At 46.6% G+C, this 26652-nt stretch overlaps 1 protein-coding gene across 1 annotated transcript; it reads left to right on the forward strand.

The window, feature by feature from the left end:
• Nucleotides 1–1240: 1240 nt before the first annotated feature.
• LOC104484320 (synaptotagmin-like protein 2) lies at nucleotides 1241–25071 on the forward strand. The gene is made up of 16 exons (XM_010126375.2): nucleotides 1241–1374; nucleotides 3729–3880; nucleotides 8261–8354; nucleotides 9834–9927; nucleotides 10102–10195; nucleotides 10825–11946; nucleotides 13256–13354; nucleotides 15097–15188; nucleotides 15668–15769; nucleotides 17665–17834; nucleotides 18626–18728; nucleotides 19389–19550; nucleotides 20285–20363; nucleotides 20917–21016; nucleotides 21980–22185; nucleotides 23656–25071. Exons 1-16 carry the CDS (start codon nucleotides 1274–1276, stop codon nucleotides 23799–23801), a joined length of 2916 nt encoding a protein of 971 aa, XP_010124677.2. The 5' UTR covers nucleotides 1241–1273; the 3' UTR covers nucleotides 23802–25071.
• The last annotated feature ends 1581 nt before the right edge of the window (nucleotides 25072–26652 follow it).

A 26652-nucleotide genomic window follows, 5' to 3' on the forward strand; every position in this document is an offset into this window, starting at 1 on the left:
CAGATCATGTTTGCCGTGAAAGCTGGCATTTATTCTTTTTTAATGACCTGACTCCCAAGGCTGTGGCTTTGGGAGAAAACACCAAGTGTGATGAAACCACAGTCACCTGACGACGGGCTTGGAAACAGTGGAAAAATCCCATCTGGTGAGCTAGAAACTGCCTACCTGGACACGAGCAGAACGTCTGCTCCCTCGGAGGTGTGCCTTATTGGCCTCCAGTTGGCCAGGAGAGAGGAAAAAGAATAAAGCAGCAGCTCAGTACGTGATTTACTCCTCCTCCACGCTCTGCAGCCTCTGGCTGGTTTTGGCGTCTGTTGAAACACCAAGTGATCTGCACCCATACTGTTCGAAGAGCAAATATCAGCGCAGCAGAAAGCAAAGTTCATGCATATTAGAAAAGGAGCAGCCTCTGGTTATGCTATTTTATAGCACAACGTGCAGCAGTAACGCTTGCAGGTTGCTGTTCTGTCGTTTTCTGATTGCTTTTATCCTCAGTCTCATTTAGGGCAGAAAGAAGTGAGGAAAAGAAGAATGGAGGTAAAAAGCAAGCAAGCAATTTGGTAATTGAGAAGCGTATTTTGCTTATAGCACGCTGAGTAAACTGTTTACCTGTTAGTAGGAAAACGGTTAAAATAAAATATTGTCTTGGTTAGGTTAATACCGCGTGACGAGCTGTAGGACGGGGAGGAAAGTAGGGCAGCTTGATTTGGAACTTGTTCTGAAGAACAAATAAAAACCCCCAATGTACACATTCGCTTACCATATGTCGCGCTTATCATAAAAGGCATCTCGGTGTTTTTTCTTTGCAGGGATGCTTGAACTCCACGGAGGCAGACTTCGCCGCTGAAGAAAGCGCATGCCAGAGGTGCTGGGGTTGCCGTTGGTGAGACGAGTTTTCGTGCTGGTTGAGGCAGCTAAGGCGGGCGGCGAGCTTGCTCCTTCCCGTGCTTGCCTGTTTGATTGACGTTGGCTTCCAAATTGCTGCGACTGTGCCTGAAGAAAAGCAAAGGAGCCTAATTTTGCTGAGAGAATTTTCCTGGCAGGGGAAGGCATGCGGCGCAGAGAAACGTGCCAGTGAAGAGCCTGGAAGTACAAGTCCAGGTGCTAACGCAACTTCCACCCAAGCCATGCTGTCGTGAAGTCCTTTTTCTCCAGCCGCGTCTCACTCCGCTGCGCAGGGGCTGCCCATGGCGTTGCGGCAGTCTGGGCTGGATTAGTTCCTGGTGTGTCGTCGCTTCAGCTGTCTGAAGAACTGAAGAAGATTGCAGGGAAGATGTTGGACTTGAGCTTCCTAACCGAGGAGGAGTATGAGAAGCTGATGAAGGTTTTGCAGAGAGATGCAGAGCTGAAGAAGAAGGATGGGGATCGCATCAGGTGAGAGAGCGTGCAGTAGCAGCAGGATGTGAGCTTCCCCTGGGGGCATTTTTTTACTTCTTTTAGCAAGGATTGTGTGTGTGTGTGTGTGTGTGTGTGCAAGAAGGAGAGATGCAGGCTGCAACAGTGCTGTCCCTTCTTGCTTAGATCCTGACACATCTTTTCATTTTGCCTCCTGCTTTTTCAGCCATGCTGCTGTCACTGCTGTCCTGTTTCTGCAGGACTGCAGGGCTGGACTCCCCTTTTTTGTTCATCAGCAGCCCCCAGAGACACCAAGGGAAATCATCCCTTTCCTGCCTTGCGAGGAAGATGCTGATTTCTCAGTGTCAGATGTCCAAGCAGGGGAGTAGCTGCTACCCTGTTTCCCTCAGGCAGCAGCACAGAAATCCCACAGAGTGTTTTAAAATGAGACTTTACATCCCCGTCTCTGCTTTGTGTCCCTCCAGCGCTCTTTGAGGTGGGTGTGTACGTGGCATCCGTCGTGCAGGCAGAGAGGGGCAGTGAGAGGCTAGGTGGGCTGCCAAAGGTTTGCGGGGAGCCGTTTCAGAGCCAGGAATCGCTCTTGGTTCAGTTCACTTGCCACTGGCCATCCTGGAGCTCAGGTCTGGTTGATCAGGATTGCTTGTTGCTGCTGTCACTTTTTAAATGCCAGCCATTAGACCATCTGGGTTGGCAATATGCGCCAGGCTCAGGAAGCTGGCACCAAGCTCTCCGCGGCAAGAAATGAGTAGTTCAGTGAGAGCGGATGGCACCGTGCAAGTTTACCCCTGTTAAGGACATGAGTCTTTGACCTGCTGTTGAGCCAAAAAGAGTAAGCCTGCTGTAGGAGGGATGCTCAGGGCTGGAAGGGGGAGTGGGCGGCTTTGCAGCGGGCTCCAGGGAGCCTACGTGCCCCAGCCTCTGCTCAGGGGCGAGAGCCGGGGAAACAGAACTGGTGGTGGCACGCAAGCAGACTGGGCTTGAGGTGTATGTGTCTGCGTGGTCTTGTGTCTCCCCTGAATTGAAACAAGATTTCAAACAGGTTTTATATTTTTTTTTTCTTCTTCTTTTTTTTTTTTTTTTTTTTTTCTGAAATGCAGTATAATTTGTGCTCTGCAGTGGGGGTTTGAGAAGAAAAATGTTTGTGTGATTCCAGTTTTGTTTCACTTCTCTTTGGAAACCGTTGCACAGAAGGCTTTCGTTTGGGAGCGAAGCGGGTTAGATCCTAGCTGGGGGGTGCCCAGTGCCCCTTGCTGTCCCCATGGCCACGTGCAGTAAGACCTTTGGTGCAAGTAAGGACGTGTTTGGCTCCAACACAGCCTGCCTGCTGGGGGAAATGAGGTCAACGGCATTACGCTAATCTGGTGCCAACAAGATCAAAATATGTTCTTACATCTCTGGCTCAGCACCTCGAGACCCTCTCGGGGCAGGTGCAGCCCTGATGTGGGTGGGAGCTGTGCAGCTCGCTGGCTGCCAGTCCTGCTGGGCCCCCCAGCATTGCCTGCGGAGGCTTGGGCCCTGTTGTCCCCTACCTGCTCCCTCTGGCCTTTGGGCAGCCAAATGTCACCCTTCAAGGATCCACAGCTATCTGGGGTTTTGCCCCTTCTTCCTGCTGAGAATTGCACCGAGGTGGGAGTTTTCTCTGGCCTCTCAGGTCTCGCAGGGACCCTGGATTGTGGGTGAGCTGTGGGAGGCAGTGCCAGCTGAAAAGGCAGCTAATTCAGCAAGCTGTTGTGTGAAAACAAAACAGCTGGAGGAGGGTTAACAGTAGAGGCTAGCAAACAGAGCACTGAGGGGTTTAGGTGCCAAAAACCAGCCCTGGGTGTGCCTGAGCAAGTTACAGTAGGAGAAGCTGTGCTCAGGAAGGAGAGCTAACTGTTTGAGTGCCAAAATCAGCATGGCAGGAGGAGCAGGGTCCAGGGAGAATGCTGCAGGGACAGGTTGCTCCCCAAAACCACGATTTATTTCTATGGTTTGCAGCAGATAGGATCCGAAAGGCTTTACTGCTTGTAAAGAGATTAATAGACAAGTAAAACGGAGAAGTACTAGAGCTGCAAACAGCCCCACCCCTTCCCAAACCCTCAGGGCTGCAAAGCAAATGGACAGATCTCCTTGCCAGGTGGCTCCGATTTGGATGTGTGAAATTTGGAAGAGGTGAAGGCCTGTGTTTACAGGGTGCTCTTCCCATTTCAGATAAAGAATAAATCAGCTTTTGTTTTAATGCTGGTTTGGCCCTTGTGATTGCAGAGAAGAATCTCCGGATCCTTCACAGTATCAGACAGGTGAACCGTACAGACAGTTGTTACGAAGGGGGCTCGGGGAAAGTCGAAACCTTGGAGATCTTTTTGGTGTGTAATGTTCTCGTTGACTTTCAGGCGGATACAAGGCTCCATCAAGGATGAAAAGAAGAAGAAGTTTGTGACAGGTGAATGGTTTTTGGAAGTGAAGGCAAAACGGTTTCAGGAAGACTTAGAGGGACCAGATCTACTTCGAGCGTCAATTAGGAGGAAAAAGGGCAAACTAGAAAGTAAGTATGTTAGTGTGCATCTTAACAAAACAAATTGAGGGACCAGAAGCAACAAGGGAAAGGGGTGATGTAGGGCAGTTTCTGGCATCAAACTGATTATGTGTGAATCAAACACCTGCCCAGTTCGTAGACTGGTTTGACAAAAACAGACAGCCAGCTGCTTTTGCAGGTCTCCAGGCTGGTGGGGTTCATCACATCTCTGCAAAGGGATGGAGTACCTCTCTTCTCCTGGCAAGTATTTGCCCACTGTGAGAGGGTAATGATGGTCCATGCCTAGCTTTTTACATGGGAATAATTCCAAGGCACAATGTGGTTTTCAGAATAAAAAGGGCTTTGGGACCAAGGCTGAATGGTACCCAGGCTGCTGGGCCATAGCAAGGGTATGTCTGGGACTGTGTCCTAATTCAAAGCAGATGTGTTGCGTGTTGTTTGACATGATGAGCTCTCATGGTGGTACATAAAACAGATCAAATCAGATTTGTTGGCTCAGGGCAGGGAAAAGAAGAGATCAGCCCTATGTGGAACAAGCAGGACCGTGCTTTCAGTCCAAACATAAGCAGCCTGGAGCTGGCACTTTGTGCTGAACATTTGTGCAAAGCAGAACTGGGGATGATTCACATCCAGTCCTCAACATGAAGGTGGGCCGGCTGACTCCGCAGCAGGACCGTGGGACTGCAGCCCAGTCTCACACAACCCCCTTGATTATTTGTCGGGATGGGTAATCACAGGTACTCAGATGCGGCTGCTGCGTTACTGGCTGCTGCGTTACTGGCTGCTGCTGCGGCTCTGGGGAAGCCATAGCCCTGACAGACAGCTCTAAGCAAAGTCTACCATGGTCCTTAATATAAAGATCCTATAACTGGGCTCTGTTCTTTTGCAGTAAAGGCCTCTCATAGATAAAGGGTTATCTTCCATCTGTCCAAAACTCAAATGTCACCCTCACCAGTTGAGTTCAGCCCTCTTTCCTGGGCCCAGCTGCCCATTCCTGCTGTGGGGTAGCACCAATATAGATCACTCCTTTGTTTGGTGGGCCTTGTTGGCCGGGATATCTCTGTAACATTAATTGCCTGGGCTTAGTGTACCCCTCTTAGCTCCACATTACTCAGACACAGTCTAAAAGCTAAATGCTGGCTAGGGACTTCACTAACTGAGAGCCTCATTTTCTTTTTGCTTTTTATTCATCATCGACAGCTCTCGTAACTTAGCATAGATTCATTGGAGCCTCTGATGCAGACCTGGCCCCTCATATTTCATATGAAGTTGCTTTTATCCTTGGTATTAAGCATTCATGATGTCATTAGATTTACTATTTTATCATCCCTCCAGAATGCTAAAACATATAGAACCTTTTCCAGCTCAACAGAGTGGCTTGGCCATTTCTGCAGAGCATGTTCTGCTTTTTGAGGATGTGCATTTGTGCTTGCACCCTCTTTGCATGAAGAGACGGACACTTCAGCAGCCCCTCAGCTGGGACCCAGCTCAGACGAGTGCTGGGTCACCTGCAGCCCAGCTCCCGGCCAGCGGTGAATTGGATTTGTCTGCCTTTTGCCTTGCCAGAGGCATTGGCACCCGTAGCTTGCAGCCCATTTTAGGAAAGCAAAATTTGAAGTACTGTTGGTTTTAGATTTAACTTTTACTGCTGATGTGTGTGTATGAGATGTGGCCTCAGGTTATCGTCTAAAATAATCTCCTTAGTAATACAGTGGCAATATGCAGGTCATGCCTTTGCATGTGCTTTACTTGGCTAATGCTGTTTCAAGAAGGAAGAAGTAAATGTTACTAAATTACTGTAGTAATTATGTTTAGATTTAGCTCTCTTTTTCTTTTTCAACTTTTTTCTTCCTTTATTGTCAGACTTATTTTGGTAAAGCATGGCTATGATGTGACTTTATTCCTTCCTTTTGCTTTTCCCACTGCCGTTTTACAGCACTGGCTAAGGATCAAGATTCTGCAGCTAATATTTTCACCTTGCTGTTGCCTGCTCAGCTCCTGCAGAGGTTACTGTCTAGATTGCCTCCCTTCACGCGTGAGGGCAAGCATTTCTGTCGCTGACTTGTCAGCAAGAGTATTGCATCGGTGAGAGCAGCACGTGGCCCGTCAGGGAACAAGGATGAGGCCCTTTAGGAACGGTTTGGCCATGCAGCTCAGGTCCAGTCTGCAGTAGATGAGATAAGGACCTTTGCCTGCCATCTTCACACCTCTTTTTCTTCCCCTGGAAAGATCAGTGTTGTTCACCTTCTGTTCGCTTTCAAGGTGATGAAGGGGTGGGTGCTCGTTTAGCCAAATCCATGTGTTCATGACTCCGGGGCTGTTAATCCTGATTTAAGTCTTTAATGACTGACTTAGGGAGTGAAATGAGAAAATTCCTGCGTGGAAAAGCCCCACTGAGATAATTGCTGGCATTCCCTTTGCATGGTAAATGGGCTGAGGAGGGGTGGAAATTCGTGCCTGCATAGGAAAATGCCCAGTGACCTTTTCTGGAGGAGGGTTTTAACCTTCAGAAGGGAGCGCTGTGTGGATCCATAAGGGTCTTCACAGTTGGTATTGATTATAATAGGAAACATTGGTAATTGGCAGTAATGTAAATCTATAAAATAGATAAATTCCCTATATTTAAACTACAGCCTGCGGAGCAGCACAGATGGATGAATTTGGTGATAACTTCTTCTTGAGCTTGTGTGTAATGGCTGAAAGCTCAAAATCGTCTAGGAGAGAGACCGTTTTATCCACCCGCCGAGGCAAGTCAGCCTTGAGAGCACGGTTAGCCATGCTTTCCCCGGGCACTGGGTGTCTTTGGTTTAGAGTGATAGGAAATGGGTAAAGCAGCTGAAGGATTGGAGCAGGAGTGGCTCTATCCATACATATATAAATCTATATGGACAAGTTAAACTGGTCAGACCACTACTAATTTCTGTTGGAATTTGCTTCTTATTCTGTCTCATCCTAAAGTAAGCAAGGTCGTTTTGCTTATCTTGATGGATTAGCGTGTACTAATAATCTGTTTGTGGTTATAGAGGCCAGGTACAGCTGTGTCGGTGGCTGAACCATTTTGAAGGGCAGTGATTGGGATGGGAGGAAGCGAACACCTCCCGCTGCCTCTGCCAGCCAGGAGCGGGGAGCTCTGTCTGAGGGGGAAGTGTCAGTGAAAAGCAAATATAATGCAATGCCTGTGGAAGTGAGGTGAGAAATGAATGCAGTGGTTGGTTTTCAAGATCTTTTTGACCATGAAAGGCAGAGGGAAAACGTGGGAGCTCTGTGTTTGGTTCCTGTACTTCCAGAGCAGCTACCTGCCGGCATCTCCCTCCCTCGGGTCTGGGGCAGAAGAGGAGGACGTGGCTCACGGTATACATAAACGCTGCTCAGCTTGTTTCTCCTGAAATGATGTTCAGTGATGCACATCAACATTTACATGGACACAATGCAGTCCTTCTCTCAGAAAGGTGCTTTCTAAAACCGGGTCGTTCTTACACAACCAGACTCCTGTTTTCCAGCAGGAGTGACTCCCCAGTTTCCCACTGCTCCAGAAACGACAGGGCCACCCAGCTGCCATCTCCTGCATGTGGCGGATGCTTGGTCCTAACGCAGCCAGCCCCCAGCAATGCCTGCTGTGGTCCCCTGCGCTGCAGGGCCAGGCGCTGGATGGGGAGAAGTTGGGACTGCAGCATTTTTCTCCGTGGGGATGCACAGGCAAGAGGGAATGAAGCTCCATCTTGCAGCTGCATGTGAATACATATGTGCCGATCTTGTTGACCAGACTAGTTTTGCATCGCTGTTTGAGAGTTTAATCCTTTTGGTTTTGCAGTAGCAAGAAAGCAAAAAGTCTAATGCAACTTTACACCCTGGCAGGCTGCTCTAAAGGTTACCGTCGTCTATTGTTTTTTCTTTAGGGTCTTTGAGAGCTTGGAAAACATAGCTGAGCCTTGTGCCAGTGAAAATAACAAGGATCTCCTCATTAACTCCATTGGCCTCCTCCTTTGTTTGCCAAGATCGGATGACTTTGAGTCAAAACAGGAAATGGCTGAATTTAAGTCCTGGAACGGATTAACTTTTTTGACAGCCATGGCAGTGTCTTGCAAAGGTTTCCAGTGATGTGACAGCTCCTGGCGCGAGCCAGGTGTCAGGCAGCTTGCTTTGGCCTCTCGGCCCTGTGGGGTCTGGAGGTGCTTTTGCTGCGTTGGAAGTGCGGGTGATGCTGCCCCAGAGCCTCCCCGACCCGCGGGGAGAGCAGGCAGAGCCCCCCATCAGCCATCTCCTGTTAAATCCCCAGGGTTTGTGCTGGTGGGACTCATTCAACAAGCCTTTTCTTTCCCTAAACAAAACACACTGACCCTTACAAGTGTAAAAACATGTCGTTTCTCGTTTGTCTCTGTTATATGACAGATGAGGCCAACAGGCACACCTGGATGGGTCTGGAAAGCAGTGCTGCCCCGAGTCCTGCCTTCCCTGAGCTCGCTGCTGGCGCAGGAGCAGAGAGGTAACTGCTGCTGCTCGTGCAATGCTCCGGCTGCTACTCTCACTTCTAATGAAGACTGAATGCTACCCATTAAATCCTGGTCTTTAACTGAGTTTCTGAGACTGTATAAATAATAGGTTATGTAGGAGATTTTTAAAATCCTTTGTCCAGGGTTTGACAGAGTATCAGTCCTCTCCTAATAGCTACGTGCTAATGTGCTTATCCCAGAAAGGTCTTTTCCTGCATGATTTGATAAGGGGTCAGTAAAATGGAAGCTGTCTCTAATGTCAGGATATTCTGGTTAGTTTTTCAAAGTAATTATGGTTTTATTTGTTTAATTTTTGCCATGGAGCAACACTAACAAAATGAACTATTTGAGGAAACTGCTCATTTCCTTCCAGTGCCAGCCTCTGGGTCCAGTGCTCGACACTCTCCATCAAGGCTTGGTAGGCTTTCACGTTGTGCTGACTGAGCAGAAACACCCACTAAAAGCACTCCAACGAGCAAATCGGTGACCTCACCCAATATTTGTGGACTATGGAGAAGTCGTTAAAATGTTCACATATTCATCTGTTGTTGCTCCCATCTTATTTGCATTTTTTTATCAGCAGAATGAGGAATCATTCTTCACAGGTGGCAATTGCTCCAGTTAAATATTAAATATGTACCTTGACAACACTTCCAGACCTCTTGCAGCTGATCGTTAGGTGTTGCTTAGTGAAGGATCCAGAGTCAACAAGCTCGAGATGCTCCTGCTTTACTGGCACACCAGTGATTCGGATTTTTTTGGGGTAGTTGGTTAAATTCTAAAACGCACAAAGCATTGTCACCTGAAATCTCACCAGCTTGACTGCTGTTCTCCGTCTAGAGAGCAGCTGCCACTGGCCACTCCCAAAGGTGACAGGAACAGTCAAGTAAACTGCCTGTGATGTTTCTTCCATTTGTTTACCAGGCAGATAGTAATTAACGTACATGCCAGGCATGAAGATTTATATCCTGTACTATAGTTTTGCCCTAACTGTTGTTGTCATAATCATTCCTGTAGTTTCTAAATCCTCCATCAGTCTGGTTATGCCTTTGGCCTGAACTGGGAGGTGTGGCCTGTTCCTTCCTGGACCATAGCATGGAAACGCATCTCCCTCCCGCATGGCTCTTGGGTTCTCCTGGCACTGCTGCTTCCTGTGTTTTTCTCCCAGAAGGGGAAAGTCTGAATAAACCTAGAAGTTGGCACTGTTGTTTTTACTGAGCAAGCTCTGTACTAACTGCAGTGGGAGACTTGTCCTTACTCCAAGTTCAGGCCATTTCATATGTTCCCCAGTCCTTCCAAGCAGTAGCGGAGAAAATAAATGAAGGTACCAGCTCTGGGCAGCCTTATACTGGGCTGGGTCAGTAGATAAAAGTGGCGAGGTAGCTGAGCAGAACCGAGATGTTGTCTGCTCACCCTACCAGGCACATCGTTACCACTGATCTCCTTGCTCAGACGTTTCTCCTCTCCCACAGATCCAGCACACCTGCTCGTGATACCGCAGAGGAACATAAAATCTTACCAAAACCAAAGCCGAGACTTCCCGTCTCGCTGTCTGCGTCACACAAGGTAATATAGGCACAGCCTCTGCACTTTGTTTCGTTTTTCTGTGGACTTTCACACACTCTGTACCTACTGGCAGGGGCTCCACAGACTGCCTGCCCTGGTGTCTGTGCTCAAATAAAATAAATTTTTCGAGTCTTGCCAGTTTATATACACTGATGCGGTTTGTTTTCTATTCAGAGATCCAGTATACATGATGTCTCTTCCTCAGAGAGTGACACTGGAACAAGTCAATTTGTGGCTGCAACAAACAGCTTGCATTTGTCTAGAAAAGGTAAGGTTTTTGTTCAGTGAGCCATTGGGGTTTTTGTTATTCAGCATTAAACACCAAGAAACAGGATGCTTTTTTGTGTGTGTGCACATGAATGACAAAGAGTATTTCTTACCTTGGCATCTTAGAATGGGCTGCCAACATTTGTATGAATTGTGCCCAAGGCAGCAGGAACAAAAAAAAAATGAAATCCAATGACTAAAACTTCTCCTGGCTCTCAGTACATTTTAAACTGAGTGCTTGACTCACAGCTGCCTAACCCACAGATCCAAGTTACCTTGTCTTTCCTGCCTGGAATGTGTAGTGTATTTTTGGTACATAGCACATAGCCAGTAGGAAAACTGTCAAACTGAAAGCAAAGCTGTGAACAAATCCCCAGCTCACAGCAACAATTTAGAGCTCAGAGGATTTTTTCCATGTCCTGTTGCAGAGAGAATGGCTGGGGTTTTCAGAGCTTTCTTCAGATGAGAGGAGGCTTGTGAGAGTCTCAGAATGGGGAAGAATTAGGAACATGTTAGTGGCTTCTGGAAATTCTCTCTGGCTTCCCTTTGAGAAGCTGCAGCCCAGACACCTTCCAGGGAGATATGATGTGATGTGGTGGGACGGGCTGTGAGCATTTGTTGTCGTTGTAGGTCATGGAGTATTTCCATTGCCCACCAAGCTTTCAGAGGACGCTGTGCCTCAGCCCAGCGGTGCAGCTGGAGGAGAAGCTCTTGATGAGGCTGCTGGCACCACAGCGGGGGCAAAAACTCCACCCGGAGAAGCTTGTGCTCCGAGCAAGATACCAGTTAAGAGGAAACCAAGCAGAACTTTCCCCAGATCCGAGCAGTTTGTGAATCACGTGGGGCCAGCGGAGAACAGCCTCGCAAATAGAAAGCTGCTGGCAGGCCCCAAACCACTGACCACAGAGGGGGAAAGCAGCCAGACTGTGAAGCAAGGCGTGAACTATACCATCTCATCAATGAGTAACAAAGAGGAGGATATCGGCCTCGATCGGGAACACTTCAAGAACTTGAAGAACTTCTGGGAGAAGGGAGCAGACTCTGTGACGGCGGGAAACGTGCCGGAGGACCCGAGCTGGGTGGAGGCAGACAGTAGGCAGTTCAAGCTGTGCCGCTCGCTCTCTGTGCAGTCTGGGCAAGGCCGGAACAGTGAAGAAAAACCTGATGTCTTTGCAAAAACAAGAACCCCCTACAAAAGGACAATAACCTTGTCTTCTAGCGAGGAAGAACCGAGCTATGTAGCTCCTGCAAGGAAGGGCTCGCTTTCCATCGTTCCTCGATCCACGTACGCCAAGAGCAAAGGTGGCCTGGTTACAAGGAATAACTCACTGGGTGAAAGCAATGGGAAGCCGCTGGTGCCAGAGGAAGAGAAGGCGGCACAGTGCTGCTCCAAGAAATCCAGATTGCCTGTGCGAGCGCCTTCCGTCAAGATCGAGTCGCCTACCAAAGAAGTGTCTGGCAGAGTGTTTGAGCCAGAGACGCCTACAGATGAGTTAATCGTGGCAGAAGAGCGCAAGCACACAGCAAATTCCTTGGCGAGTGGGGTGCAGATACTGATCGAGCCTGTGCTTACAGATGGTGAGAACGATGATGAGAAAGAGGAAATATCTGATTTCAGCACTCATGACAACATGGAAATAAATGGAGAGCTAGCTGAGGAGAAAACGCGTGAGCCTTCAGCCAAGCCAGCACCCCGTGAGCCAGCCGGAGAGAGAGAAGCCGTTCAGGGAACAGACTCGGCTGTTTACTCAGGTACTGAGGGCTGTAACCGCACCCTGTGAAATCCCAGTAGAGAGCCATCCCTAAGCCTGTTTTCTTCCCTAGCCCTTCTGCATTTGGCATGTTTTCTTCATTTGTCGTTTATCCTATATTGCAATTTGTGCAGAGTGAGCATGTGTGGAATTTGTTTAGCAAACAGCTCTGGAAACAAATCTTGTGTAGCGCGGTGCGAGTGTAGAGGGAGGCAGTGCCGTGTTCCCTTGCCTTCCTCCCTGCTGCCAGCCCGCGTGCTTCCCTACAAGCACTTCAGCTTGGGACAGACACTCATTTCTTCAGCGCTACCTACAACAGATCACGGGAATTTGTTGTATTTCACTGGGAAGACTGTACTTTTCTTCAGGTGTGGGGCTGGAGGGATTCTTTGTGGTGGTAGAGATAAGTCTGACACAAATAGAAGAAATAAAATGTGAAGCAGAATGTTTAATAAATACATGGGCTGTTGGGCTGCCTTGTTACAGCTGCTGGCTGTCAGTGTTTAAATGACATTTTGGGTCTTTTGTGAATCCACAAGTGAATTTGGATATTAAACTGCAACCAAAGTGGACTGAACAAGGAGTCTGATCTTTCTGGGTTCTGATACCATGTTCTCGACCGTGATGGTGTCAATAGTATCGCCACTTTGTCAGCATCTTCCTCTGGGTTTGATGGGCTCTGTTACTATGAGCAGAAGTTACTGTTAGTTGCAATTTATTTTACGTATGGGCTGTGATTGCCCACAGCTCTGCTCTCTGCCAAGCAAAGATCAAGGAAGATCCTTTTCCCAAATTTCCTGTCCTCATGTACCTGAGTAAGACCTATTTGAGAGGATTTTTCATAGAGTCACCTGATTTTGATTTTTAACTGTGTCATTTCTTGGCTTATTTCCTACCTCATGTAACATTTCTATGAGAATTGTGAGTGGCACTTCAGATAAACATAAATATTTCCCTTCTATACCAGATCATTCTTACATTTCTAAGGTTTTTTGCCTTATTATTGCATTCATTTCAGGATTATATTAGCAGATGGCTATGTTGCTCTGGAAGCCCTTTGCAAGTGCTGGTCTGGTTTAGGGACTGGGTTAACCCAGTGTTTACATTTCCTATGACAGTGTGAAGAGTTACGCTCAGGCAGAGACATTAAAGCGCGCTGGTGGTTTGAAAGCAGCCCATATAATGTAACTGCAGTGTCCTCTAAGCAGCGTGAACAAGCCAGGAGAGACACACACACGTGTGCTTGTTGACACCCTGCCTGTTTGTGTTTGTTTATTTACCGTGTTGATTTGGCTTTTTGTGTGTTCCAGAGGAAGATGGAGATCATTCTCCTGCCGCTCAGGCACTGGCCCGAGCAAATAGCATTAATCTTGCAAAGAGCATGGTGAACATTTACACAACCACAGAGAGTGAGTAGCATCTTTCTTTCTCCTTTTTGGTTTACATTCCCTGCAGGTAATGTGTTATGCCTGAGTTCTGCATCCCTGGTACTTCTGTGCGTGTGCCAGGCAAGGAAAATGACATATTGTTTCATCATCAAATTAGAGAGCTTATAGTGCCTAAAATTAAATTCCGAGCCAGGAAATTGTAGCTAGATTGATGGTATGTTCCTCAGTGTCTTCAGCAAAACACAAGGGTTTCAAAGGGTTGGCAAGAAGCTTGCACCCTTCTCTCCTCTTCCCCCACCGAGCACTGTGGGAGCCGCGTGGCAGCCTGCGCGGTGGATCGATCAGAGGTGCCAGACCTCGTGCCCAGCACGCGAGTCGTGCGGCAAACTCCTGTCACACACTCACGGGGCTTGCAGTGCCCAGCCTGAGCCTCTCACCTCACCCAGAGCAGACTTCATTTACCGGACTGATCTCCCCAGCTACCAGCTGGGCCGTGGTTTGTGGTGGCAGTTTCTCCCTGAGAAACCAAGAGAAGCTGAGGAGAAGGCAACCAAGAAGGCAGCAGCAAAACTGAAGAAGCCCGTGGCCAAGAAACCTGTCTGTGCAGCCAAGAAGCCCAAGAAAGCTGCAGCTGAGGAAGGGAGCTTGAAGAAGGGTAAAGCTGCTTAGAGGAAACAATCAAGCCTGTTTAAGTAAACCCAACGCCTGGTTATGGGAAGGAGGAGAGTCCCCTGGGGCTGTGTCGAAGGCAGCCTGTGAGTGGGACACGCTGCATCGCCCTGTGACTGTGCCCACCCCGTCTGGTAGCCTCGTGCCAAGTGTGTGCCGCATCGCGTGGTGCAGCCACGTGTGTGACACGGCACGGTGGCTCAAAGCTTCAGCTCCCACGCGCATTGCCCTTCAGTGGCATGCTCTTCACAGAGATGACCAAGGTTTTAGCCTCCCCTTATTAAAACTTATTTAGAGCAACAAATTTCATCCTCAGAAGCCATCCTCTGCAGAGTTACACTTACTTGTTTGCAGTATAACAAGTAGTCTGTGGAGAGGGATAGATTTTAATGCTTTGTTCATCTATGGAAATAAAAATAGTAAATATCAAATGAATGGTAAGTCATATAAAAGGAAAATTCCAAAGAAGTTCTTGGGCATTTTGAGCACTGAAGAAAAGATAAAGATGGAACAAATACATTTTATTTAGATATTTAACCAGTCCAGTAACCGTCTTTCTAAGTTGATATGAAGCTTTCTGACTTTCTCCTTTTAGATATCAGGCTATTGTCCACCTCATTTTCTAGTAGAGTATTTGAGAAGTGTGTGCTGTGGTGAAATTGTAGGTATAAGTATTTTGCACCTCTTTTGTACAGGGCAATGCGCTACAAGATGGAAAGGTGAGTGTGTTTGCTTTCTTTGACAAGGAGGCAGATCTGTGTGGTTTTAGTCTAAATTAAATCTACATAGAGTGGTGCAAACAAGATGCACATCCTTAGGCTAATAAGTGAATTAAATTACCCACTAGAGGGAGTTTGCACACTCCCACACATTGAATGAAAACACATTGAAAGTAGCTTTAAGACATTAGCTAGCAATTTTTGTCTTGGGGAGAGTCAGCTTCAGTGGCAGACAACAGAGATGGGGCAAGTGGGTGGTGCACCAGTGCCTTGCCAAAGCTTTTCCTTGTGCCCTTAAAAGAAAAGTGACTTTCTTATCTTTTCCTGACTCTGACAAGATATCTTGATGCCTTTTTGTTTTGTTTGTACCTGCAGCATACAATAAACCTCATTTGATACCCCATCAGTTTCTTGAACCTGAAAGAGTCAAAGAGCTGAGCAGATCCTCTCCTCTCCTGTTGTCTGAGGTAGGCTTGATGCCAGAAATGGCTGGAATAATGTTCACAGCATCCTCGGAATGGCAGTCGGTGTCATGAGAATGTTTCTTCTGGATGCTGACAGCACTTGCTTTAGAGCATGCCTTGGTTATGTCATAAATAAATGAGAAAAGCCTTAAGAAAAAAGCCCCAAGAAAAAAGCCCCTAATAGCCTAGACCAACCCTTCTATCCTGAAAGAGTTTTAGTGTTTCCCTCTGTCTCAAACCACCCTATTTCGTGCCGTTCCCAAGAGCTCAGGCGATTGCATGCCGCTCTGTTTGGAGGCAGTTAATGATGACGTTCGCTGCCGGTCGGAGGGAATGCCTCTGGGGAGACTCCCTGCGCTCTCCTCCGCTCTCCTAACCTGATCGCTGCTTAATGGGACTATGCTGAGCTATTGGTTTTTCTCTGTAGTGTTGCAGACTGCTCGTACGGCAGAGCTTAAAGATGCTTGTTATTTTCTGAGCAGACTGAATCAGACACGGCTTCGGAAATCAGCTTCCAGTTTAACAAGCACAAAAAGACGCCTAGCATTGGCAGCCACTCGTCCGACATGGCATCTGTCTCCTCGGTAGGTATTTAACGCGTACATCTCGCTAGAGAGGGGTTTTTCAGTCGGATGCGGTGACGCTGCATTTAGGCTGATGATGTGGCCTCCGGAGTACCCTGATGGTTTCTGCATGGTACGTTATTGAAAGAATGGTGATGGTTAATGACTTACTTGCCTTAAAGGAGTGTCTCCAGGTACCATCTCAAATTAGAGACCCACTGAGTCATTGTCAGACAAATTCACAGTAAGCGATAGTCCCCGCTCCGAAGTGTGGATGCTCTGAAGCCTGGCAGCATGCAGGAAGGCGGGGGGGGGGGCACTTTTTCTAGGTAGGGGAAATGAGGCACACAGCTGTTCAGTGACATGTTTGTGGTCCAGCTCTGAGAGAGCTGAGACCGCAGGCGGGTGGCCTCTGCGAGCTCATCCATCACTTTATCAGCAAATTCAAGGGAACTCAGATTTGGACAGCAAAAGTGTGATTTAGAGCTTCAGCGTCTAAGGAAAGCTGCAAAAAGCTGAGTGTGTTTTAGTTGAGCGTTTTTAAAAGATTTCTTAGAGACAGTGTTTTGTGTGGGGCTGCTTAAAAGTACTTGCATTTGCTGTATTACTGTTACAGGTGTCTTCACTGTGAGACTTAAAGAATATATGTGAAGCAAAGCTGGTAGGGAAAGGTCATGTTAAAAAGCCCCTTGAACTTTTGGGCATGTGAGTCCTTCTAGTCTGGAGAGTCTGGGAGCCATAAATGAGCTTTTTGTACCCAGGTCACGCAGGTGTTCTTGAAAATCTCACTCAGGATTCTCTGCTGGGGTGAGTATCCTGATGGGATGGTAAATGCAGCTCCAAGGACCGAGAGGAGATGTTTGGCAGGTTGTTGTGGCTTATGATAGAATGTAAGTCAGAACCAAAGGAAGGAGGGGGAGGCAGAGAAGAATTGGGTCAATTACTGGGAAAGTTTGTTGATAAATGTTCATAACTGTACGACAGAAAAGTGTCAAGTGGGTTAATGATTTGCTTTGTAAATAGCATTAGCTGTTATGTTATCCCTTCAGGAATCATGAGTGATTGATGCAATAGAAAATCCTGTCATCTTTCTGGAGCTGTATTTTATTTTTGCTTGATCACTTGCTGCTGGTGAAAGACAAAGCCTTGAAAAAAGAACCCCAAGGTGCATGGGCAAATGCAGTTTGTCTGGGAAAGCAAGTGACTCTGGGGTGCCTAGCTCCTGATTTATACCCGTAGAAACCTCATTTTCCTGCGCCTTTGTGGCAAGTAGCCACACAGGCTGTCTCTGGTGGGACCATGGCTCTTCAGGACAGGGTTGTATCTATTTCTGTTCTGTACAGCTCCATGCACATTGTGAGCAAGCAACCAGATAGTAATAGTTTTTCCGCGTTTCTAGTCTGATATAGGTCTTGCTAGCCTATTTTAAAAATTGATTGACAGTTGTGTGACTATATCTAGTGGAAATAATAAGTTCATGTACAGTTCGTTCAAGTTCTCTCAGTGTATTTCTTTCTTAGTGATGAGACTGAGCCAGGATAGCAGCTGTTTGTACTTTAACCATAGAGAAGAGACTTGTGTGGTCCACCCAATATTTGACTCTGTTTTGCAAAGTTTTGGGATTTAGGGGTGGAAACTCTTCTGCATTTCTTGAGCATTCACGAGAACAGTGCTTCTAAGTCCTGATCTCGGCTAGCACATCCTTGTGAGACCCTTATTTGGGTTCTCCAGCCCTTGCTTGTTTGAGCACAGCTGCAGATGTGTGCCATTTCTGTGTTAAGGACAAAATACTACACAAGAAAGAAATTGTAGATTATTTCTCTGGGCGTGCACTTTGCAGACTATCATCTTTGTCCAGAAACCAGTCAGGAGAGTGCCTATTTCGTTGGCCCTGACCTTGCTCTTCCGCCTGGCAGGTGAGTGGCAGTGTGCTCAGTGTCTACAGCGGCGATTTTGGGAGTGTGGATGCCCAAGGTACCGTTGAGTTTGCACTAGACTATGACGAGAAGAATCGAGAGTTCCAGGTTCACGTGTCCCAGTGCAAGGACTTGGCTGTCGTGGATGAGAAGAAAGGCAGATCTGACCCGTGAGTGACTTCTACATGGCTGAATTTTGTGTTCTGGAGGAATTTTTTCCCTATGTTTTCTCTTTTTAAACGTCATGGTTTCTTCCATCCTTCAGACTTCTGGTGCATGCTTACTGCTGAGACTTTCCTAGCTGATGGTTATGAAGCCATTTGCATCAGTAAATATGTTGCCACAGACTTAAATTTGAACAGATTGAGAAACTACAATGGCAGTTCCTGTTGTCACTGGAATATGTTCTCTTTGCATCCATGTGAACCTTGATCTCCCCATGGTGAACAGACTTTGGTAATAACTCTGGTGGTGCAGACATATGTCTATATCAAAAGAAAGTCTGGAAAGAAGTGCTGTTAGGGGCACAGTGGTAGTTGTGCAGAGGTTGGTGATCTCTGTTTTGAAAGATAGGGAAAAGAAGCTTGGAATTGAACCGTGAGAGAGAGACTTGAAGGCATTCCACCTGTTTCCTCCTCTCTTATTTCACCCTGATTTTGAATGCACAGAGATGCTATAGTTACAGGCATTTCAGAAAATGGATACATGGCCTTGCTGGCTTCCCATATTGCTTAGGCAGCTGCCTGTTCTAAATGCTGGTGGCATCCAGCCATCTCCAGTGAGATTTATAACTTCACATGCAAACCAAGTTAATATCCTAGCATGTTTCTTAATTAGTTTTGCCTTCAAGGAGTCAACTCCAGGTCTTTTGTTCCCATGTCACCGTTCACAAGTGTTGCCTGCTTATTTAGAGCTTGGTGATATGGAACAATATCAAGGTGGAGCTTATTTTCTTTTCCAGGTATGTTAAAACTTACCTGCTCCCAGACAAAGCTAGAATGGGTAAGAGGAAAACTTCGGTGAAGAAGAGGACAGTGAATCCCATTTACAACGAGGTGTTACGGGTAAGAACAAATACGCGCTCTGAAAACCTGTGTTGTAGCAGGCACTCATACCAGGTCAGGTCTGGGAAGATCCTGCCTTTTCAGGCAGGCTGCTTCACCTGCCTCCCACCAACGCTGCACTGCTCTTCCCTCGGGTTTGTGAGGGCAGAGATGTTAAAGGTTTCTGTGCACCCATCTATGTGGCACCCAAGATTTCTCTGTCAAAACCGCGTAGTGATCTTTGGATGAGACAGGGACCTGCAGCCTGTGCTGTCTTCAGCCAGAGTGAGGGGTGTTCTTCTTCCCTTCCCTGGCGCACAGTCACCAGGCATGGGACTAGTAAGAAAGGTCTTTGTTATGCGATTTTATTCATCAAAGCCTAGAGGATTATTTAACAATGCCCAGACCTGTGTTAATAACTCTTGAAAGAATATTGGTTTTGCCCTGTGATGAACGGGGCGCTAGGTTTCCCTGTGCTCAGCAGAAAAGCTTTGTCAGGGTAGTAGTATTGCTGCAGGACAAAAAAAAGAGATGTTCAGAGCAGGACCAGTCTGTTAGTGCATGTGTGGAGTGGGTTTGAGCGTCTCAGTAAGAGCTTCTTCAAGCTTTTGAGTAGTTTATATCCAACAGTGAAAGAAACCAGAAAAATTTGAACAACCTGATTTCTCTTTCTTCCTCTAGTATAAAATAGAGAAAATGGTATTACTGATCCAAAAACTAAATCTCTCTGTTTGGCACAATGACCCACTGGGACGTAACAGTTTTTTGGGAGAGATCGAAATCGACTTGGCCAGCTGGGACTGGAGCAACAGGAAACTCAACTGGTACCCGCTGAAGCCCCGAGTAAGTGCTGCAATCCTGTTTCCTAGCCCAGCTCTGAAGCCTTTAGGGATGGCAGAAGTCCCTTCTGCCTCCTCTGAGGTCCGTGGGTGGTGTGGTGGAGCAGAAGAGCCTGACTTGTACCCAGGGAAGTGCAGTAAAACACCCCCAAGCCCTGAGCGCGTTAGTGCAGTATTCAGTGCTCTGAAGACAGGCCTTCCCAGGACTTGTTTGGTGACTGATCTGCAGGGACACTTTCGTAAACGTGATCTGACACTAATCAACAGAAACTTTGATGTGACTTTGCCTCTCTCTTTACTCACGTAAAGACCACCCCTTTAAAACAGACAGCAGAGTACTAGGTGATGCAGCTGAACCTGCCTTGAGAGGCAAATATTCAGATGCCACTTTTTGTAAAGCCTATACAGCGTCCTGCATGCTTCTGGGTTCAGAGGACTGCTTTGAGATCCATTTCAGAAAGTAAAGGACATTTGTTTTTCGGAAGTAAAATGCTTAATTATGTCCAGCTGGACATGTCTGGAAGGGCAGCCTTGTTCTGAAGCCTCAGACTTTTGGTTCTGAGGGACTGAGTTTGAGAGGAAAGCCACAAAGAAAGGAGCTGCCCTGAAAATGGGCTGCCCCAGCCATGCAAAATCAGAGTTTGCCCATTTGTGCCCCTCCACTGAACTTAAAGCCAGTTTGCCTTGCTGTATTTACACGATCTCTCGTTTAGTCAATCATAACTCTTTGTATTTCAGAGCCTTTCTGCTGTTAACGGAGTGGATCATCGAGGAGTGATGAATTTGTCTATTAAGTACGTCCCTCCAGGAAGCCTAGGTAAAATGTGTTTCGTGCATTGAGAAGTATTGCCTGTATGCAGGCATTGCTCATAATGCCTCATCTGTTTAAGAGTAATCTCATTAGAGCAGGATAAAGGCGCAACCAGCAGTGCTTGCTAGGAACATCTGCAGCCTACATCTGATTTTCACATCTGGGTTTATCGGGGAAGTGTTGGGGAGAGAGGGAGTGCTCAACAACCTCAAACTCATCAGCTGTTACGAGCACTGCAGGGTGCTGTGAGGTGGTAGCAGCAACACACAGCTCCTCTTACTGTGGGGCAGGCACAAGGCTGGGTTTGCCCAGCAGTTCCTTCTCCTTTCCTGTTTCAAAGCAGCCCCAGCGCTTTGCGTTGGGAGCTCTCCAGCTGCAAGTGCGATGGGGCTGGTAGCAGTGCTGTGGCACCCAGGCAGAGGGGTGCAGAGCTCCCGGGGGAGTGAGCAGGCAGAGAAGTCACGTTGCTGCTCCCTCAGGTCCCTGGAGAGGAAGCCTGTCATTTTGCTAGCTATTTTAAGGGCTGGCGCGACAGTATTTCTCATCTCCTGAACGGCAGGTCCCAAGAATCCTCCCTCTGGCGAAGTTCACATTTGGGTCAAAGACGTCAAGGACCTGCTGCAGTTGCGTCCGTCTGGAGTTGACTCTTTTGTGAAGTGGTAAGTGCATGAGCATGGTCTTGGCTTCAATCCTGAGTCTGTGCCTCCACAAAGCAGCATGTTTTCTTCTCTTCTCTCAGGCTCACCTAGCTGTGCCTCCTTCGTGTTGCTTTGGGCTCTGTAGAAAAGAATTGCCCTTGTTAATCACTTGTGGACCAATTAGGAAAATCCTTGCTGTGATGAAGCTCTTGGTCAATCACTGTCTGTGATTTGCCTCAATAACACCTGAGTGAAAGGAGTACGTGGGCCCTGCACCTCGGCCCAGTGTGTTCACGTGAAGTTGCCTTGGTACAGGCTTGCACGCAAAGTTTGGCAATTTGTTAGGGACTCACCAGAACTGACATACAGACAGTTGGATCCTGCTTTCATCTTCTCTAGAGTTTAGTCCCTGCATGTTTTCTGCAGCTTGCAACATCAGTTCTACCTGTTATATGGGACAAGGTGCTGCAAATATTCCAGAAAATTAAAATCTTTTAAGGGCATTTTAAGATTTTTTTCTTTCAGTACTTTGGAAGGCTCATTATGTCTTTTCGTAAATTTTAAATCCTTACAGAGTTCTCCTGCAGAGAGTTTTGCTCAAGAAGCCTAACAGAACATTTTGAAATGCCCTTTTAGGCATCTGAGTGATGAAAATTTTTGAAAATAGAAAGATGTGAAAGTAGTGTCCATTTTAAATGTAAAATGTCAGTTTTTTAAAAGAAATTGCCAAAAGCAGGAAATTTTAAGCAAGTGCCCTCCTTTCTGAAAATGTTTGCTTTTAAGATGAATTTTCTTGGGGGGAAAGATTTTCATCCAGGAATTATGAACGTTTCCTATTAAATCTACAGAGATTTCTTGTGTTGAGACCCAATTCCTCCTTTCTTCAGAACTGAGGCTTGTTTAGACCGCGGAACTTTGTAGGAACAATTCAAATTTCAGGTGATATTCAGTACTACATGCTGTATTTTTTTTCTTCTCTTCAAGCTATGTGCTTCCAGACACCAGTAAGAAGAGTTACCAAAAGACCCGAGTCATAAAAAGAGACACAAACCCTGTTTTCAACCACACAATTGTGTATGATGGCTTTCACACAGAGGATCTGAAGGATGCTTGTGTTGAACTGACGGTGTGGGATCATGAAAAACTTACCAACCATTTCCTTGGAGGAATCAGGCTGGGTCTCGGGACAGGTGAGTGATTTCCTTTACGTTAAATGAATGCTGTTACCATATTGCTGAGCCACAAGATATAATGGCAAGTTGCAAAGCATTTTCCTGCTAGGGAGAAACCAGGGCTGGGGAGTCTTAGTAACTGGTGAGAGTCTTGGTACTTGCACTGTGTCTGGGATGGAGGGTACCATGACAGCAACCCTCTATTCCCACATTTTCTGGCAACACCAGCTCTGAGGTCTGGCAGAACTCAAGAAACTTCTTGGGTCCATCAGAGGGTTTTCCTGCTGTTACAGGAAAACAGGCTGCCTTACAAATTAGCATTATATTGCTGTTCCTCCCAGGAAAGAGTGCTGAGATGAAGACAACTTGGATGCCGTGTGGGACAGCACCACCTGGTGACTCTGTCCACATCACCTCCTCCCCTGAAATGCTTCAGTAGCAGGAACAACTAATATTTGAAAAACAGGGCATGCTGCACTGGTTGATCTGGTTGGTAATCAGTACCAAATTCCGGTATTTTTACGCCAAAGTTGTAAAGAGCAGATGGGACCATCTCTTATTGTCCAGCTGTCCATCAGGGAGGTTTGTCCTTCCCTAAGCATCCTGTCCTAGCTTTCTGCATACCCCGAACCTAGGCTTTGACAGATAGCATGTTCATCTTTGTTTTTTTGTGAGTGGGGTGTCTCAGGTTTTCTAAACTATTTATTGTCAAGCAAGAGGGCTCTCTGAGAGAAGAAAAGGCAGCAGAAGATTTCAGAATGTTGCAGTGAAGGATAACTGTTCCTTGAGGATATCGGGAAGAGGCTCATAGTAGCTGGAAGGTCTGCCTTGCAGGTGCAGCTGTGTTTATTGGGTTTGCTTGTGTGTTCTCAGTTTTCAGTCTCTAACATGTCACCAGGAGGGTTGTGAACTCTTCAGTGGGAAGTGGCAACAAGAATAAGCTTATAAGCAAGATGGAAAAATACCAACCCCAGGATAAGCTATGATCCAAATTTTGACCTTTGTCTCATTGACAACTAGTTAGCACGTGAAAATTTGGTTGAATAATTGACTTGGAATTAGTATATGCGCTTTTCTGCTATCATATCTTTGATTCCTATACAAATGAAATGTAAAGCAAGAGAATTTTGACCCCACCCTATCCACAAGAAAATCTTTTAAGGGGAAACCCAAGCCTTTTAGACCTTTTTCACTTTTCCAGAAGATGCAGAAAGGGCTTGAGCCCAGTATTCTTTTCCTTGACGGGTTATGTTTAGCGCTCTTGCATTTTGTGGCTTTTACATTGACTTAATTCTGAACTCTGGTGTAAAATGGAGAGCATTAGCAGAAGAATAGGAGATGTTTAGGGTACAACTTGCTGGAGGGGAAGTCAGCACGTTTTATATTAAGATAAAGATATTGCCTACAAGTTACATCCCGTTGAGTATTTTTGCATGGAATAGAAACTTTGCGTAGCTCCCAACGTGGTTGTTTTCTTGTTCTTTTCAGGTCTGAGCTATGGCATCTCCGTGGACTGGATGGACTCCACGCAAGAGGAGGTGGCCTTTTGGCAGGAGATGATGTCGGCTGCCAATGAGTGGATTGAGGGATTGCTGCCACTGCGCTCACTGGCAGGGAGGAAAAAACTGAAATAACGTACCGTTTGTGCCGTAGAAAGGCTGACTGCGTTCGTTAGAATTAGGAAACTTCCTGCACCGAGGGGATGAAGACCATCCACAGGGTTGGCAAGTGTCAGGTTAATAAGGCAATTGGTGGACAGCACTTTGGAGATGTTAAATGTTAAGTACTAATTAATTCCCTGACACAGGACGTGGAAGATGCCAAACTGATGCTATACTTGATTTTGCCTAAAAAGAAACTTCATTTGCCTTTTTATTTAATCATTTACATTCAGTGTCTTTGCATTCTATTAAGCTCTGGGAACCCTGGCAGAAGGAAAAGGAGACATAGATGTTTTTATTTTTTTACTGTTTCTTGTGCCAGTTTTGTTTCTTTTTTTTTTTTTCCTGTGCAGAGAGGTAGTTGTACTAAAGCAGCAGCATGGCATTATTCATATTCCCCTGCAAGTGGTACACTTTGTACTTGATGTAGAATTGCTCCGAGTCACCAGCAGCACAGTCTGAGAATGGCAGCTTTGCATTTGTCGCTGGTGCTAACACGTCTCTGACGTGAGGAAAATTGAGATCCAAGGTGAATCTAAAGAGAGGACAGTTTGAAGCAGAAAATGAAGCCGCCTGAGGAGGATAACAATGAGGAATTCCACATATTAATTTATTTCTGCTTCAATACGAAAGAGAGAAGTGATGGTCCTGCAGCTAGTGGGATTTTTCAAGCGGGGGCTGTTTTTCTAGCTTTCCCACAGGGTTCCTCAGTGACCTCAGGCAAGTTTCTCCATTAAAAGACCGTTTCAGTGCAATATGAACTAAAGTGCTTGCCCAAAAATATGGTTACATTGCTAATGGGCCTAACGGCACCTTTGAAATGCCTTGTGTGCAAAACATTTCAAGATGAAATAATGGTGTAGGAAAGAGTCTCATGTTAGCCTGGCACAGCAGGTCAGGAAGGAAAGGTCAAACCCACGCCGGAACGAAGGAGGTGTTGGGAGCCAGCGGGAGAGGTGAGTAGGGAGTGAATGAATGCAGAGGGTGGCTGCAGAGCTGCAGTTGCCTGGGGTGGTCTCCTGCCTCTCAGACCCTGCTGCCTGTCTGGTCTTCCTTTCCCCTGATGCCTGTCAGCGAGTTGTCCGTGGCTGGACTTTCCTTTTTGCCAGTGGCTTGCAAGAACTTTGCACCTGGCGCATTGACCGTGGCAGAGTGGCGTCGTGAATGCATTTGGAAATGCAGCTTTGTAATTTCTATTTTGGATGTACATATTGTGATTAAATAGAATGTTTTCCTTTGGTCATCAGCTGGTCTTCTTGTGCCTATTTTTAGTGTGGTCTGAGTAACCAAAAAGCAAGCAAAAAGCTGTTAAATTTTGTCGTGTCAAAATGAACCATTTTTGCCCAAGGACAAGTGAACTGTCAGAGAAATATTTTTTTGTAGCTATCCTACCCCAGATTTTGACTCTGTGAATATTTTGATTATCTTCTTTAATGCATTGATTTTATTTAACTCCAGCTCAGCGTAAATTTTCAACTTAGCAAAGACAGTTGTGAATAAATGAATGGAAAAATGTACACTTAAAATAACAAGACTTTTTCATGAAATGAAGGCATTTGGGAGATAATCAGCAGCTTTCGTGGGGAAAAAAAATAAAGAAAGAAGATGGTTTTGCAATTGGAAAAGGATAATACTTGGAAATGTCCTGATTGTAGTACTGAAAACGCTAAGAGAGAGTCTGGAGAGCAACAGAATAAAAAAAAAACCTCTCTAATGAAGGACCTGATGTTTATAGCGTGTCAGCCCAAAGGTGCTTTGTGTGGCTCCAGCCTGGCATGTTTTCTTCACCAAGGTTTGGTCATTCATTGCCTTTGTGGGATAAAACTGCAGTATTGGGCCAAAGGTGAGAGCTTTTACATTATTACCTTTACCTGCTTAGGAGCTGAACGTGTCGATATTTGTGCCTGCATATAACTTAATTCCTGCAAGGAGCCCTGCCCATTGCAGCGATGGCTTGTGGCAGTGAAGTTACGCGCAGAACTGCTGCTCTCCCACGGAGTGCTTCCTTATCCCGCGGGGTGCTCCCAGCGAGAGGAATTTCTGCTGTGGCTGCGAACGCGGTCGGTAACGCTGGGGGCTTCAGCTCGGGCAGGTCTGGGTCTCTGCCTGGAGAGTTCGGCTGGTTCCTCTCTGGCACAAAAATGGAGTCATCCCACCTCCTCCTCCTCTTCTCCTCGTCACGTGCAGTATTAGCACACACGGTTGTGACTGTTTGCGTCACTGGAGCTGGAAATGTGTTGGCGTTTCAGAAAATTAACGTTGTTTTCATTGATAGTGCCAATAAGGGGAGAAAAAGGGGGTCAGTGGGCCAGGTCCATCCCAGCGCAGTTCCCTTTGTGAACTTGGCCCAGGGCTTTGCGAACAGACTAGTTTTTGCATTCAGATTCCATTGAGGATTTTTGTTAATCTTTTGGTGGCTTGTTTATTTAAATTAAGCCCTGATTAACTTAATAAGCTTTCTTTGGCATTTAATCATTTATCAGAGTAAAAGATTACACGGCTGAACCGCACGCGCTTTTATAACGCAGCTGTATCTGAGGCGGTAAAATTTGCTGTGCCGTATCGGTTTCACTTGCTGCGCAGCAAGCACTTTTATCAGAAAAAGACTTAAGGCACCTTTATTGTTAGCGTCAAATGGAGGAGCGGAGGAGCCTGTGAGTATCCGGTTAAACGGCGTGGTTGTAGGTGGCTTGTGATGCTGATGTTTGTGAATGCCACGTGTAAAAGAGACTTGGGCGCATAGGTGGGCGACGATGCTACCGTGAGTTGGGTCGTAACTGGTGGAAAAAGGAAAAAACAGATGGAAGGTTTTCTGTCTGTGTTG

Source organism: Chlamydotis macqueenii, chromosome 11 (assembly GCF_036417535.1).
Source record: "Chlamydotis macqueenii isolate bChlMac1 chromosome 11, bChlMac1.mat, whole genome shotgun sequence".
NCBI classification, from domain to species: domain Eukaryota; kingdom Metazoa; phylum Chordata; class Aves; order Otidiformes; family Otididae; genus Chlamydotis; species Chlamydotis macqueenii.

Excerpts from the sequence above, each read along its gene's own strand:
- LOC104484320 (XM_010126375.2), top strand. The coding sequence starts at position 1,274 with ATGTTGGACTTGAGCTTCCTAACCGAGGAGGAGTATGAGAAGCTGATG. Across the intron at positions 10,196-10,824 it reads CTTGCATTTGTCTAGAAAAG|GTCATGGAGTATTTCCATTG; the intron begins GTAAGGTTTTTG and ends TTGTCGTTGTAG. Across the intron at positions 11,947-13,255 it reads AGACTCGGCTGTTTACTCAG|AGGAAGATGGAGATCATTCT; the intron begins GTACTGAGGGCT and ends TGTGTGTTCCAG.